This window comes from Athene cunicularia, assembly GCF_003259725.1.
Source record: "Athene cunicularia isolate RWA chromosome 10 unlocalized genomic scaffold, athCun1 chr10_part1, whole genome shotgun sequence".
In the NCBI taxonomy this organism is placed as follows: domain Eukaryota; kingdom Metazoa; phylum Chordata; class Aves; order Strigiformes; family Strigidae; genus Athene; species Athene cunicularia.
In genome coordinates, this window is record NW_020799112.1 from 14,831,819 (window position 1) to 14,847,504 (window position 15,686).

Consider the following 15,686-nt stretch of genomic DNA (forward strand, 5'->3'; position numbering starts at 1 on the left):
TCCCCCCCCCCCCTCCCCCCTTATTTTTGCAGGTAAACTTTCTAATTGACTATATTAGGGTCCTTATGAATCTTGGTTTGATTATGACTACTATGGTCTTTCTTTTGTTTTCCCTTTTCTTACTGTATTAAAGTTTAAAAGTTTTTCAGAGGCTGCTCTCTGCCTGCCCACTGGTTGGAGAAGTTCACTTGTCTAGAAACCTAAATTTAGTCCTTTGCTGACGCAGAGGAGTCATTCAGACTTATCTGTCACTTAGTTTTTCTCATAGGGTTTTGCCAAAGCACTTCCTAACAAGATAAAATAAAATATCTTCCAAACCTGCCTGTCTCCTTGCAAACTAAGTTTGCATCCTTTGAAAAATTGGACTGACATGTGCATTATGAAATGAGAAATCATTTTAAGTTACTGATGTAACGGCCAACTAGTAAGATAAGAAGGGGAAAAAAATCTCCTTGCAGGAAGTATTTCCAGGATTTTTATTTTCTTGTTTGACAAGACCAAGTATTCAGCAGTGTCACCTTATTTCACTGCTGCTGCTGTGCACTTCTCTTGCCAAAAAATCCCAACGAAAACTGGTCATGAGTTTGAACTCATAGGCCTCCGCTTTTGTCCTTGATGAGAAGTGTCTCTTCCTTACTTATCAAGTATTTACTTCTTTTGGACTCTGTGACATATGGCACTTTCATTACAGCCAAAACCAATTCTACCACAGAAAGAGGTTAGCCAGTGGGAGTTTTTAATGTGAAACCATCCTTCCCTGATCTGCACATATCTTTCTCCTCTTTCCCATTTCTCTCGCTACTCAGCTGCATCTGCCAGGAAGGTGGTGGAGGAGGACAACATGGTCTGCAGTTCTGTTGGATGGCAAAGATCAGAGGATGCCATCTCACTTTATTCCTTGAATTACATGAACCTAAATGCTCTGTTGAGGACATGCTTTTCTACAGCTGATGTTTCGTACAGATCTTTGATGACTTCAGTGCAGCCTATTTGAGCTAGACAGCACAGGAAAGGTCTTTTTACTGGTTTCCGCCAGTAGTCTTAAAAGAAACATTCTTACTAATAATCATATTGTCTGCTCCACAAAAAAGGACTGATGAAAATCTTCATCAAAGGAGCTTGGGCAGTGTTTGCATGTTGGGTCTTTCAGCTAAAATGTCTTGAGTGTACCAAGCATGATGTGTATGTACAGCTTCTCACTTTGGATAAACCCAGCAGAATAGACCTTGTGATGGAGCACATGAACTGTTGTTTCTCCTTTTTCTAAAGGTGTGATGGGTGTTGCTGGCAGGTGCTAGAATGGCATCTTGTACAAAAATCATGAAAGCAGGGAGGGGGCTCACAGCTGATCAGTCCTGTGGCATTGCAACTCAAATGTCCAATAGAGAAGCATTAGTTTTGGTGTAATACAGGTCCCTCCTTTGGGCTTTGGTGTAATACAGGTCCCTGGCTTTGCTGAAAAGGGTAGGCTAAAGCACCAGTGAAGCAGTCAGTAAGAAAGGAGACAAAAGGTCCAGATTAGATACCTGATTCCTCCTGTCAACACCTCTCAGCTTCTCTAACCTACATCAGGGAGGGGAAAATATAACAGTCTAGATGTTGCTGCTGCTTTTGGGGATTAGGTGCATGCCCCAGGCTTGCACTTAGGGCCTTCCTCCTTATTTCATGAGGCTTTGGGTGGGATTTCTTAGAAAGCATTGGATTGTTGACTGGGTAGAGCAAACAAAGTAGAGCAGGAGGGATGAGTCAGCGGTGAGAATACCCTACCAAATGTGAGAAGCTGGCTGGTGCCTCATGGGTTTGCCAAAGCAAAGCAGACAGCTGTGGTTGAAATCCAGGTGTGACCTCCCTGAGTGTGCTCTGGTTAATTTTACTCTTTGAATGAATGTAGATGTAATTTACTTTCAGGTCACAGAAGTTATTGTGTGTAGTGGCAAGAGTGACAATAGTGTACCAGTGAATTGTGATAGGGAAGAAGCTGCTGAATAACAAAGGAGGGGCAAGTATATTTAAGTACCTTTGAATAACTTCCTTTCCTCAGACCAAAACTCCTGAGAAACTGAAACAGGTGATAAAAATTTTAAAAAATAATTATTTGGGAGCAGAGAGAAATTTGAGGAGTAGAATATATGTTTTGCCTGAGGGGTCTTGGGTAAATACAAAACTGTTGTGTTCTGTTCCTGAATTTTTCATGTGACATCCTTTAACTTGCACCTTATCCTATAGAAGGCCAGTAGTAATATTGCTAGTGTAGAATGATGGTTGAAATTTGGGGACAAGGAGCAATCCTAATAGTTGATACAAATGTAAAAGCATAGATTCTTTGTCTTTGAAGGTAGTATCTTTTATCAGCGAAACGAGAAGTTGTTCAGTTACTTGTCAAGACTTGAAAAGATGTGGTGAGAAAATGATGCTTTGTATTCACTCCCTTTAAACTTTGTCATCTGCGACACAACTGCTTTGATTCCGTGCTTTAACATTATTTAAAAAGTCATATCCAAACACTATTGGATTGCTCTGTTAGACCTCAGGTCTTAATGTTGCTTCCTGTGGGAATTGGTTCATCACATTGAGACTTTGTAAAAATTAGGAGGTGGAGTTTTTCCAACCATCATGTAATTTCCATAAGATAAAATAAGCACTCTTGGATGGATCATGTTGTGGAACCCCTGTTCAAAACACCCAGGTTCAGAATAGGAGAGGGAGGGTCAGGTAGGTCATGAGGGAGACTGTCAGGGTTTGTGCATTTTCTATTTTTCTTTCTGTTTCTTTTTTTCTTTTCTTTTTGAGCTCTCAGGAGGACTGAAATAGCTGGAGCATCTTGTAGGGCAGAAGTAAGGACTGCTTGCAGAGCTGGTTTTGGAGCTCACCTGCCCAAATGATAGCTAGTGCTACTAGTCCCCTATTTTCATGAGTAAGTCTTTATAAGAGCTGAAAATACAGTGAAACCTATCAAACAACAATTTTAGGCATTCTTGCTGTTGGAAGGGGAATCTTGAGGTTGAAAATAAGTATGAATTGGACTAGATTTGAAACTATTGCAAAATATTCGTCTGTCCACTGGCTGCCTCAGAGGACCTTTTGCAGAGGGACTGTGTTTTGATGAGCAAGCTTGGCAGGTAGCTCAGGCATTTTAAAGCAAATGGTACAAAAACGCTTCTTTGTAAAATAAGGAGAGCGTGTGAGGGAGCAAGGATAGCTGGAATCAGCTAAGAAAACTTAGTCTGTGGTTTAATTTCTGTCTCACTAAAGGCAAACTGTGGGATTTGGAAAGGAACGAAGTATGAACGAGATCCTGTGTTTTTTGTGTGGAAAGCAGAGTGGTATTTCATCTCTTTTAAAAAAAGGTTTTGAAGTATTTGCAGAGCATTACCAGTATTGCAGACATGAGCAATGGCAGAAATTCCATTTTTAATTGTTTTGCATTCCTTCATCTTAGGATCCTGGACTGCTTAGTACACACATTAAATGAAAACTTACAGCTTTTGTTTAGGGTGAATATTTTCCACTGCAATGGAGAAACTAATGCAAGTGAATTCTGATTCAGTTAATTCAAACCTCAATACAAATAACTTTCACCAGGTTATATAGAAATTCCAGGAGCAGACCTGAAAAAGGAAAGTCTCTTGACTAAAATCACCTTGGTAGGACGAGCAATGATAGATTTTGATTATGAAAAATGCTGATGCACAATCATGAGCATCATCTATTGTGGAAGTTTTCCCTTAGTTTTGCAAGGAGCATTTTTGATAGTTTGATTTTTATGAAGTTTTGAAATGTTTCTTGAACAAACAATCCAGTGGAAGAGAAAAAATGGTGCATAATTAGCTTGAGCAAGGTAGTATTTGCCAGAGTAATTGGTCTTTTCCAGCAGCGGAGAGAACTACAAATCTTTACAAACATTTTTTTGGGTGGGAGTGAGTGGGGAATTGGTGGACAGATAGCAATTAAAGGTTTATAGTTGTCATAAAAAGCAGATATGAAGTGGGGGTTGCTAGGAGGAAAGATGAACTGAGATTGACATGGATGGGAGGCGAATTTCACTTGGGATCTCCTCAGTGCCAACACTGCTGACAGCTCAGATGAGGAGCGCTTTGCTCTACCAATCAGTTTAGAGGTTCTTTGCTTAATGTGAGCATAAATTTAAAAAAAATGATTGATGAATCCTTGTTGATCCAAAAGAGAGCATAGAAAATCATTGTGTAGAAGTGACTATTGGAAAAAAGTAACATGTGGGCTAAAGCAGCTTATGAAGAAGTACCTAAAATTTTATGAAAAATCTTAAACTTGTTTTTTCTTTCTTGTTTCAGTGTTCTGAGGTCATGAAACTTAATCCACAGCAAGCTCCATTATATGTGAGTACAAATTTTAAACAGTTTTTCCTCTCCTACTATTCATACAAAATGCTTCCCACCACTCTTTTTGGAGATGCTGCTCCTTTTCTCCCCTAAGACATTAGTTGTAGAAATTCAGTTGCAAATGCTCGGTGGTAATGCTCAGGTAAGTCACAGAGCTTGTCTGTCTTTCCAATAGACGATTTTAAAGAAGTTTTGAGACATGTAATGCTGTCACCATGCAGACATCCCCCTGCTTTTGTTTTTTCCTCCCAAAAGCGTGCTCGAGCACATGGCTGTGCTCTTATGACTTGATGTGTTGAGAGGTGGTAAGAAGAAATTGCTTGTGTCAAAAACAGGGCATCCCAGTGTGCAGTGCTTGCCACTGTGATAATATTTTTGTGGTCGGATTTTAAAATGTGGCAGGGAGGAACTGGAAGCAGCAAATGGCTCAACTGTGCTGTGACTGCTGCAGCGGGGAATGGTTTACGTCAGCCTCCTGGAAGCTTGAAACTTCGATGGCTGCATTAATAAGGAACAAGCTTCCTCTTGCTCTTGAATAGCAGCTTTGTTGCAGAACCTGGGGACTGTCAAATTAGACCTGGATTTGTGGGGGTGTACGCGTGTGTGTTAAGTTTGTGCCAAAGTTGCCAGCCAGGTTTGTAGCCGTTTACTTTCCATATTGCCTTGCCATGCTCAGAGCAGGGTTAGCTGATGAAGCCATCGTGTGCTTATGGTCCTACCCACAGACCTTGCTAATAAGGGTGGAGCTGGATGCAAGGGTGGAAAATTTGGAGAGAAAATTACTTGCAAATGTGGCTTTTAAGGGGAAGGAAGGAGAAAGGATCAGGGCTGGTGATAGACCTCTATCTTGGAAAGCGTTGTTCTTGTAAATAATGGTTCATATTGACCTTTAATGTCATGGAAGCTTTCAAATTTTGCCTACTTTTAATTACCAGCGGAAGTTTGTATTGGAATTTATCCTCTACTTACTGTACTGAGTCTTGTGCTTGTAGCAAGATTAAAACACTACGTAGTGTGACCTGACTTTGAGAGAATGGCTTTCTTGGAGTACACCACCACATCCTGTATTTTGAAACTAAACACCTGAATTTTCTTAAATCACAAGCATACTGAATGCACCTTGATTTTGAAGAAACTTAATTTAAACTTAGGACACATTAAAAGAGAATGAAACTTAATGCAGAGATATGATGTAGATGCATCAGTGGAAACACACGAGTGGTAGAAAGTAGGATAAAATTATCCTTACGTCTTTTGAACAGTGTATGACCTAACTAATCTGGAGGCTTTGTTTTCCCAGTCTTATCTTCTGACTTAGTTTATTTTCCCACCGTTTTGTCTGGGTTTGTATTTAATGTGTAATACTGGAGTGGTATACTTAAAAGTCGTCATCCCCACGTGATAGTGAGGAGGACTGGCTGAGGTCAAATGTAGCCTAGTGTAAAATAATCATTACATGGCAGTCAGTGCAGCATTTCTTTGCAATGCAAATAAAGTGATGACAACATTATTAATCCATCGGTGATTCCCTTTTCTCTCTTTCTCTTTCTCCCCTGGCCAGGTGTATATGCAAAACGTCTCCCTTTCAAAACAAATGAATTTTGGTACCTTAAGGAAGCAGGGGCTGGGGGAAGAGAAACTGAAGGACCCCGAAAATTCAACATGCTTTGTACATTTTAGGACCAGTTTTGTTTTTCATGAGTCCTTAGTTGACAGCTCAGCTCATCTGAGAGTTGTTAGGTGTGAGCAGAACATAAGAAAGAATGTATATTCCTGGTCTTTTTATTTTTCAAAAAGCAGACACAGCAGTCTTGTGGCCTGGCCATTGGTAAGCGAATACCAAACCTCACTAGGTTCCTTCTTCAAAGTGATGTCAATTCCCTTTTCCATGTATAGGTTCCTTGAGCTTGTTTTCAAATAACTGAGAACACCATCCTGTGAATTTTTCCATAAGGAGTTTCATCTCTGTGCGGTAAATGACTGGAAATAACAGGCAATACAGACATGTCAGGGGAGCTCCTTACACTTGTCTACTCTCAGGAAAAATTGCTTCTCCCCCCAAATTTCGTCCTTTTGTTTTTGACACATTTGCATTGCATCCTTTATTCCGTTTCTCTCTTAAGATAATAGGTTAGATTCAAGATTACTTAATTTTGTTTACTGATTTTTTTTTATTTTTTTTTTTAATCTTGCATGAGTTTCATCCTGAAAACTCCATTTGGTGGTTGTTTTTATCATGAGCAGCATACTGAGCTCCTTCTAGGAGGAGAAGGGAAAAGATGATGTCTCCAGTTCAGTTTCTGGAAGCCAATTAGAGAGCTAGAGCAAATTTTATCCTATTTGGTAATTAACATGTGGCCAGATTAATACCTTACAATTATGAAAAGTGTTTTGGGAACCTGAGATGTCCAGTGTACTTGGGACCAAAGTTTTGTGAGTGATGGAAAAGATGGTACTTCCAAACTAAGAGAGGGTTAGAGATTCTTGTATTATTCAAGTCAGTGTACATTAGTGAAGAACACCTGCTGCATCCTTCTTGGTGTACTTTGTTTTGGCTGCTTGGACTTTTATTTGCCTCATCTGTAAAAATCAGCTGTCTTGCCTCTGCAGACCTTGTAACTACTGGGGAGTCAAAGCCTGTAATAATGAGACTGCTGGCTTTTGTAAGTGTTAAGATTAAGAGATAAGGTTGAAAACACATCCTGTAATAATAATATTGTGGTTTTGTGATTATATATTATATTATATAAGCATTATATTGCTGCAGGTTTGGGCTGGGACAAGAGCTCAGCCTTTCCTCAGCAGACAGGTGGCCCCTGGCTTGTTCAGCTGCTCCCCCCAGGAGCATCATATCTCTCACCCAGAGCTGTTTGTTACCTGCCCATAAGGCTGTTTAACGGACTGTCCTGGCCCCAGAGCTCACAGCAGCAGCGCAGTCATGGGGCAGAGGAGCTGGTGCCAGGAGAGATAGGGCAGTGAAGCGTTCCTCAATATAGCACGGGGAAGGTTCACCACGGTGTGATACCATTAATGCTGGTGCTTAAACAGTCTGTAGGTCAAGCAGCCATCCCATCTGTACCAGTGTTGGCACGTAATTGCCTTTTTAGAAGGCAGTGTTACTTTGCGGAGTCTGTGGCTTAATCTTATGGTATGAATTTGAAATAAAGATGTTCAAACCCACTTCCTCCTTCCTCAGGTATTTCAATGGAGTACTAACGTGAACTGCTGTCTTGCTGCCAGTAGTGATGTTCTGAAGAAGTGGGGTAGTAGAGTGGGGAAGTCATTGACAAGGTCATGATTCACATAGCAGGGATAATGGTTTGAGTTCTCTGTATGACAGCAGTGGACTTAAACTTTGTGATACAAGCTTAACTTCAATGCAGAGGTGGTCTCTAGAGCCATAGTCAGCATAGGAAGGGGCAGATTTTGACAGAGAATGAGCTTTATCTTCCAGCTTTTTCACTAGCATGGGTGAAGGTTACAAACAGCAACTGTCACTTGGCTGGAGTGAGTGTATCTGATTTCTGTTGCTGCTGTTCTCATGGGTTGTTTTCTTCCCAGTGTATGATCATATGGATTATGCTTTACATAGTCTTTGGTGCAACTGTGGATATTCTGTGGAAAAGGGGCTTTGTAATACAAGGTCCTTAAGATACATTGATTTCTTCAGGTACATTTTACTGCAGGATGTGCAAAAAAAGTCCATGTGACTGGACAATCACCTGCCTCAGACTAGTCAGGAACATCTCTACTGATGCACAGATACTGGATTAAATCTGAAACTGATTTTACACAAATCATTCTTGTATTTCAGTGTTATCCTGACAGTGTGGGAACTCAAAGCTGAAGAACCAAATTGTTCTATTTGCTGGCAGGGCTGGCGTGGAATAGGAGGGTTGCAGAAGTCTTTGGTTGATGGGAGGTTGGAAGTCAGGTGCTTCAGTTTTGTTTGTTTTTGTTAAATACTTGCAATGACCTTACTGATCAACATATTTTATAAAAGTTGTATCTCTCTGAACAAAAGTAAAAACTTCAACTTAAGTACTGTAAGGTACTTCTTAGCTATGGTCAGTGTGTTACTGGAATATCCAGGTCATCAAGGAGTATGCAGATATGAAAAAAGGGGTTAACAGTGCTCTAAACAATTGAGGTTTATTATTAAGTGACCTTTTTTATTGTTGTGATTCATTAAGTTCTCTGTTTAGAAATGAAATAATTTAGTCACTTAAACTCAACTGTTGCTAATGAAAAAGCAAGACAAAAAAAATGCAAGCAAGACATTTTGGCTTACGCTAACATGCAGGCGAGAGAACGAGCTTTGTAAAGATGAAGTGTTGATCTTAGTTATAAATGTTGTCATTAATTGAGAGTCCAGCAGAGTTTTCATGTGCTGGTTTTGGCTGGGGTAGAGTTAATTTTCTTCCTAGTAGCTGGGATTGGGGCTGTGTTTTGGATTTGTGCTGGAAACAGTGTTGATAATACAGGGATGTTTTAGTTACTGCTGAGCAGTGCTCACACAGAGTCAAGGCCTTTTCTGCTTCTCACCCCACCCACCACCCAGACTGGGGGTGCACAAGAAGTTGGAAGGGGACATGGCCAGGCCAGCTGATCCCCTCCACTTGGGCACTGGCTGGGCATTGGTTGGTTGGTGGTGAACAGTTGTTGTCATTTGCATCACTCATCTTTCTTGGGTTTTATTTATTCCTTTTTGTTATTTTCCTTTTCGTTACAATTTATTATTTTATTTGCATTATTAATCTGTTCGTATCTCAACCCCTGAGTTTTCTCACTTTTATTCCATTTCTCTTCCACCCATCCTGCTGTGGGGGGAGTGAGCGAGTGAGCGGCTGCACAGTGCTTAGTTGCCAGCTGGGGTTAAACCACGACAATTCAGCAGGAGATTTAATTACAAAAGGATCAAGTATCACAAGCTGTGTACTTATTTCTAACCAAACTTTAATAAATGTAGAGTGCACGTGAGTGAACGATCAAGGTCATGTCTTCAGCTGCATACCATGTCCTGAAAAATTTTACTTCAGAATTGACCTGCATGGCTTTTGATTTCAGCCTCTGCTAGGTATAGGATCTTCGTAATGTTATTGATCATCCTTCTAACTCAGTTACTTCTCCTGGCACTGAAATCAACGGTGTGGGTTTTTTAGAAGAATGGCCTGACAGAAGTATTGGATATGAATGTGTTGGGAAAGGACTGGGATGACATGCTGGGGACGAGTTGGGAAGCATTAAGTGTCATCTTCTCTTGATTACTACCAAGGCTACAACCTTAGATCTGCCTTTAAGACAGGAATGTTTTTTCATGGTGATAATGATCAGTGGGTGTGAAATGGAAAAGATTAGCAGCTGGAGAAGAATGATGTATTGCTACAAACTTTTTTCCTTTTTTCCTTTTGATTAAAAGGAACAAACTTGTTTTAAATCACAGCACTCCTCCTCTGCATGGTTTGTCTAAGGTGTGCCCACATTATTTGGAGTGACAAACCCAAATGTGTCATAACTGGTGATTGCATGGGAGGGCAAACACTTAATTGATAAAAATGCTGCCATTGACTTTGGTCTTTAATCAGGTCTGTGGATGGAGTCTCTTGTATAAACTGCCACTTACGAGCTGTGTAACCTGCAGAGTTTCTCAAGGAGAGTTTTGATAGAGTCGAGAGCTCCCACTTCCAAGTCAAAATGTCATGCAGCTTAATGAAGTATGAACTTCAAAAGCCTCAGAAAGAATGCATTGACCCTCTCTTAATATAACCTGGGTTTTGGGTACAGTAGGTCCTCTCTTCTGTTAATGAATGAACTACTCCTACAGTGTGTCCTGCTTTAATCTAAAATGGGAAGAGAAGGATAATGGTTATAATATTTTCTCCCACTTACATATTTCACACAGAATGGTGCCTTACTGAAGTGCATGGTGTATTCCTGAGAAAAACAATTGTGATAACCTCTGATGTTCAAGTTTTAAGAAAAAAACCTCTTTTGAATAAATACTAAAGGATTAAAGAAAGGTCACAATGCAGAGAGCTTGAGGCTTGTGGCAGCAGTGTGTCCCCGAAGCGCCGTGGTTTCCTGCGTTGGTGAGTGCAGCGAGGTGTTGTGCAGGCCTGGCTGCCTGGCAGCCTGCTTCTTAACTGAGGCTGAAACCATCTCAGGTGTGAATTGTGTGCTAGATAATTTATGATCTTCAGAAATCTCTACCAAAGGGACAAAAGGACAAAATTAAATACCTTTATAATCCTACAGTAAAATGTTGTCATGAGGTTGGCAGCTGTGGTTTAGTTACTTTTCTACTAAGTCTGGGTTTGTTTGCTTAGTGGCATCTATGGTGACAAAGGCCACTGGGATGCCTGAATATCTGAGATCAATCTAGCAGAAAAAGTAGAACATACCTTGCATGCTTTTGATGTGGGAATTTCTCACGAAAAATCACTATACAGAAGCCCTGTCTTACTTTCTCTTGAGGTCCTTAGGCAAAAGGAGAACCAGCCTTGATTAGTTCATCTCTGTGGTGAGAGGATCTGATAAATTTCTTGTCTTTTATTTGTTGGTTACTTGATTTCTTCTTAATGACAAACTAGTTTTCTGCCCCACCTTCAAAATGTCTTTGAATTATGAATGAGTGGAAGGCCTCTGAGCACCTTTTTCAAATAATTATTTGCTTGTGGAAGAACCTGCTTCTTGGTTGGTTTTAAGAAAGTCAGTTGGGGTGCCTGAATAAACTGATTTTTTGAGGAACACATTGCTACTTGTCTGGTTCTGTTTTCATTCTGCAGTCAAAGTAGTTTCCTCACTAAACCATGCTTGACCTCATCTTTTAAGTTTTTGTCATGCAGGCTCTTGATCTAGATTCTTTTCATCTTCCACTTGCCAAATTCTGGTCCACATCACACAAGAAGCCTTCCCTTCTGTTGCCACCTGAGCTCTGCACCATCCCCTGGCAAGCTGCCTGACGCTTCTCGGTGCCTGGGTAACTAAAGGAAGACTTCAGCTTGCGCAGCTTAGTTATCAGGAGGCTGTTCATTTGATTTGCTCCTTGTAAGTGAGGTGTTTGCCATCTTGAGAGATCTGTGTGATGTTAGTATAGGACTCCTTGTAAAGTGGTCGCTTCTGTGCATTCACTGACCGCAGCTTTGGCTGGAGAAGTCAGAAGAGGCTACCTGACTATCAGCATCGCCTTCCTCCAGGATAAGCTATTGATTAAATTGCAGCTCAGAGGCCCTTTCTCAACCCTTCTTCCATATTACTTGAAACTAAAAATGCTGGTGATCTGGGTTCAAAGCCCTCCTCCCATAATTATCTATGTGATCTTGTCTTCTGGGATACTGTTTTGTGGGTATGCATGTACTGGTAAACAATAAATGGTCTAGCTTAAAGTCTGGAGCAATTGTCTGAAATTCTGCCCTTAACTCACTACTACTTTGCAGCATTACATGTGAACTTTATGTAATGACTTCAAGAATAAGATGCTGGAGCTGGTACAGGGTAGGGTGGAAAAGCGGAGGAGAAAACAGTCTCCTCCTTTGGGGAGCTTCAGCCTGTTTTCTGAAGGTGCAAAAGGAATCCTTATATTGTCACACTAAGAGTTTTATTAAAACTGAGTGACATGGTGTATATGTCTTGGGCTTTGAATTTAGGGTTCTTTATTTCTTGTAGCTGATGAGCTAGCTGGTTAATACCTGGAAAGATGTTAAGAGATTGTGTCTCATCCCCAGTGTTGGCTGACAGTGTTGCCTCCCCTCCTCTTGGGAGGAATGAGCAGCAGAAATCAGGACTTGCTGTTAAAGAGGATGAAAATACTCTTCAACTACTCTTCCTCTGTGGAATGTATTTATATAGAGAGTTCATAAATATTCTTATGTTACCTTTAGAATGACCAAACAAATTTCCCATCTCATTCATCAGGATACATACCCCTGCTTTATTTTCCATAACAAAGTGCTGACAGTCATTTTGTTAGACTAGAGACAGTTCTGACTGCAAAGCTGATGTGAGAAGAGTGGTTATGAAGACATTGATTTGATGTTTTCAAATCACCTCTCAAATCTCCTGTACTCTACCTGTAGTGCCTCCTGTCTGCTTCTGAAAGTTGTGCTGCATGCAGTGTCTCAGCAAAGGCTCATCCTCTGCCTTGCTTAGTAAAACAATTGCATATTGTGCTTAAATGGAAAATAAAATGTGATTAATGGTTCTGTGCAAAGATGGATGCTGTGCACTGCCATCAAGTGGCCGTTCTGTCGCAGGACATGTTTTTAGTGCTGCTTTCTGCAGGGCCGCTTGTGTTTGTATCTTTGTTTGAAAGCGTTGCTTCTGACCACTGCAAAAGTTTAATCTGTCTAGTAGTTGTGCTTGCAGGGTGTACTTCTTCAGTAAGAAAGCGGTTATAATGTTTCTGTTCTTTAATAGCAAAAAATCTAAGTATGGTTCATTACAGTAGCCCTGAGTACCCTAGTTGTGAAATATTTAAAGACTGGTGAGGAAATCTTGCAGCTGATGGGAAAATGAGCACTCTGAAACACACTCTGAGCTCTGTCTCTTTGAGGGTTTTGCTGTACTGTAGAGGAGGCTGAAGTACCAGGAAAGCACCATCCTTCTGCTTTCTTATGCCTTTGGATGTTAGTGTTCAACCCTGTTTATTTTTCTTTTTACGACACATCAAGGCTATTTGTGAAAATACTGCAGTAATATGAGATTGTTTCAAATCATGTGTCATCATATGTACTTTATCTTCCAGGAATTGTGACTCTTTCCACCTCTCTGGTGCCAAGAGAATAACTGAATTTCTGTTAGTCACTGAATACATTCAGACTGCCTTCTATTCTCCCAGGCACCACTTTTTTCTTTTGTTACTGTTATGTGAGTAATTAGCAGGGAATACTATCAATCACTCAAGCAGCTGGTAATAAAATTATCTGGTTCGGTTCTCTAACAGCATAGTGAAGAACAGAAGAGGCTTTAGGATGAGGCCAGAGCAAGACATTCACATCAATTTAGGTGTGTTTTATAGGAATTGAATAAAGTAGTTTCCACAATTTCTGAAAAAAAACCCCTTAACAGTAAAATCAGTACTTGCTGTGGAAACTGGTTAGCACTGGAGGGGATATTTTGCTATGGAGAGAATCTCCCTCTCTTTCATCTTGTCTCTATGTTCATGTGGTGGCATTACATGGAGACCTGCATAGCTTAGAGGATAACCCCCAATGTGTGGTTACTTGTGTACCTCCATACCTCCTCCTTCTCTGTACCAGAGCTGCATGGGGCTTGCAGTGGAAGAGGTTTGGGGTTACTGTCGATACTTGCTCATTCAGGCAGTACAGGCCATGGTGACTGAAGACAGCAAGCACACAACACAGTGTTTTAAATGAATGGTCTGGCTAACACTAAACTGCCCAAATGAATGAAAAATTAAATCAATATTTTCCTCACTATGCTGCCAATTTCACCCAGACAATAAAGTTTTCATAACAGTTCTTCCCTAGATGTTTGCATATTAACACAAATGTTTGAATGGCGCTTTTCTCATCCCTTCTATTTTTCTCCTTAACTTTGATTTTTGCCATTTTGCTGTTAATTTTATTGTTAATTTTAACACATCTTCCTGTATGCTAAAAATTATTAGACATGACCTTGGCTGTTTAGTTTTGTGAAGGCTGTCTGCATTGCACAGTCGGGCACCAAGCAGATGCACTAAGCGTGCTCTGGACAAGGGGTGGTAACATCAGTGACACAGAGCGTGTGGAGCCCCATGCTAAGGCAGTACAGCTAAATTAGCTATTAACAGCCCGGTTTAATAACTTGCATGACTCTGTAGCAAAGTGGTATGTCGGGAAGGTGTACCCATAAAGATAAATCATGTGTCTCTTTCAGCACTAACGAGATCTTGTTACTTTGATGGATTGGCACTCGGTAGAGATCTCCTTCAAACTGCCTGGATTAGTATGTATGTAATACTTATAATAGCGCCTCGACGCTCAATAAAGATTCATTTTTGAGCTGATTGATTTGGAGACCGACAGAGACATGCCTTGTCAAGGATAGGGTCTACTGAAAGTATTTCTTCAAGCATACCAATTTCTGCAGGAGTTTGTTTGCATTGTTTTGAAGTAGGAAATTCACCCCTTGCTTTCCTTAAACTGTCTCTTTGCAAATAAACCCGGCTGCAGGATTAGTCACTGGACTGGCTTGGGGCATGGTGTGGCTGTGAGACTGTGTTAAAGAATCAGCTGTAATGATGCTGGCTCTGCAGACGGGCAAGTTGAGGGTCTCCATGTTGTGTTTTTAGCACAGGTTGTACTCAGGATGGACCTGTGGGAGCCAGCTTGGGCCTGGAGGCAACAGTCCAGGGCTCTTTATCATAGATGTCCATGTTTTCCCACATATTCCTTTTACCCAAAGAGTCTTAACTAAATGGTCTTTTGACTCTGAATCCCTACTTTGTCTGGCGTCAACTTTTTATCCACCAGCGTGCTAAGCTAATCTTATTTTTGGACCAAATACCTTCTCACCTTTGGGGGAAGAAAGTGGTGGAGAGCAGAAAGTTATTTTGCATACACGTCAGTGTTTCAGTCATGGCTTTGTGGCTAGCACTGGAAGAGGAGATCACTTGGCTCAGTGCAGCGTTAATGAAATATGGAAGATATTACCTCGAGTTGCTATGTGGGCTGGCAGAAAAACATGTACCATCGTTCTGCTCTTTTGGTGGCCTGTGGGCAAGACATTATGGTCTGTGATTATATTTTCCTAAGGGTAAGAGACTGCTTTACAAAAATCTGTCTTTCTCATCACAGAGGGGCTCAGTATCCGTACTGCTAACCTGAAACCTTTTGCTGGTAGAAATAATAGCACTGTTGTTAATTTAAAAGGGAAAGTTAGATTTGGAGAATGATTTAAAAAAAAAAAACAAACAAACAACAAACCATTGAAACCATTGTAGTAATTCTTGTTCTTTTGTGCTTTAAAAAAATATTTTAAGAAAACAAAAAAAAAATATCTCTGCTTTATACTCCTTTAAGATCAAGGAGTTTGAAGTCATTGACTATGAAAAAGGCCACAAATTTACCCCAAACTTGGCAGTTTGCCATTCTGTTTATTTCTGAAGTCTCTCCCTGGAGGTTTTATCTGCAGGAGGTTCAACACTCCAGCCAAACGACATCCATCTTTCTCCCCTCTCCTGACCCAGGTCACTGCCTTTATCAAGGGGGATATCTCCGGGCAAGAAGGGGTGTCTAGAGCTGCTCATGTTCAGACAGATTTTACAGCCCTGCCTTTGTTTCTGGAGACTGGAGTTCTGCAGAATAAACTGTGTTTGATGTGATTCCC

At 40.7% G+C, this 15,686-nt stretch overlaps 1 protein-coding gene across 14 annotated transcripts in view; it reads left to right on the forward strand.

The window, feature by feature from the left end:
- AKAP13 (A-kinase anchoring protein 13) overlaps positions 1-15,686 on the forward strand; it is a 217,799-nt gene that overhangs the window by 58,733 nt on the left and 143,380 nt on the right. For all 14 annotated transcript variants that reach the window (XR_003399121.1, XM_026855851.1, XM_026855855.1 and 11 more), the window contains one exon: positions 4,311-4,355. Coding sequence is in view for 13 of the 14 variants with exons in the window: in XM_026855851.1 (XP_026711652.1) it covers positions 4,323-4,355 (33 nt within the window). In the remaining variant the exon portion in view is untranslated. The remainder of the gene's footprint in view (positions 1-4,310; positions 4,356-15,686) is intronic.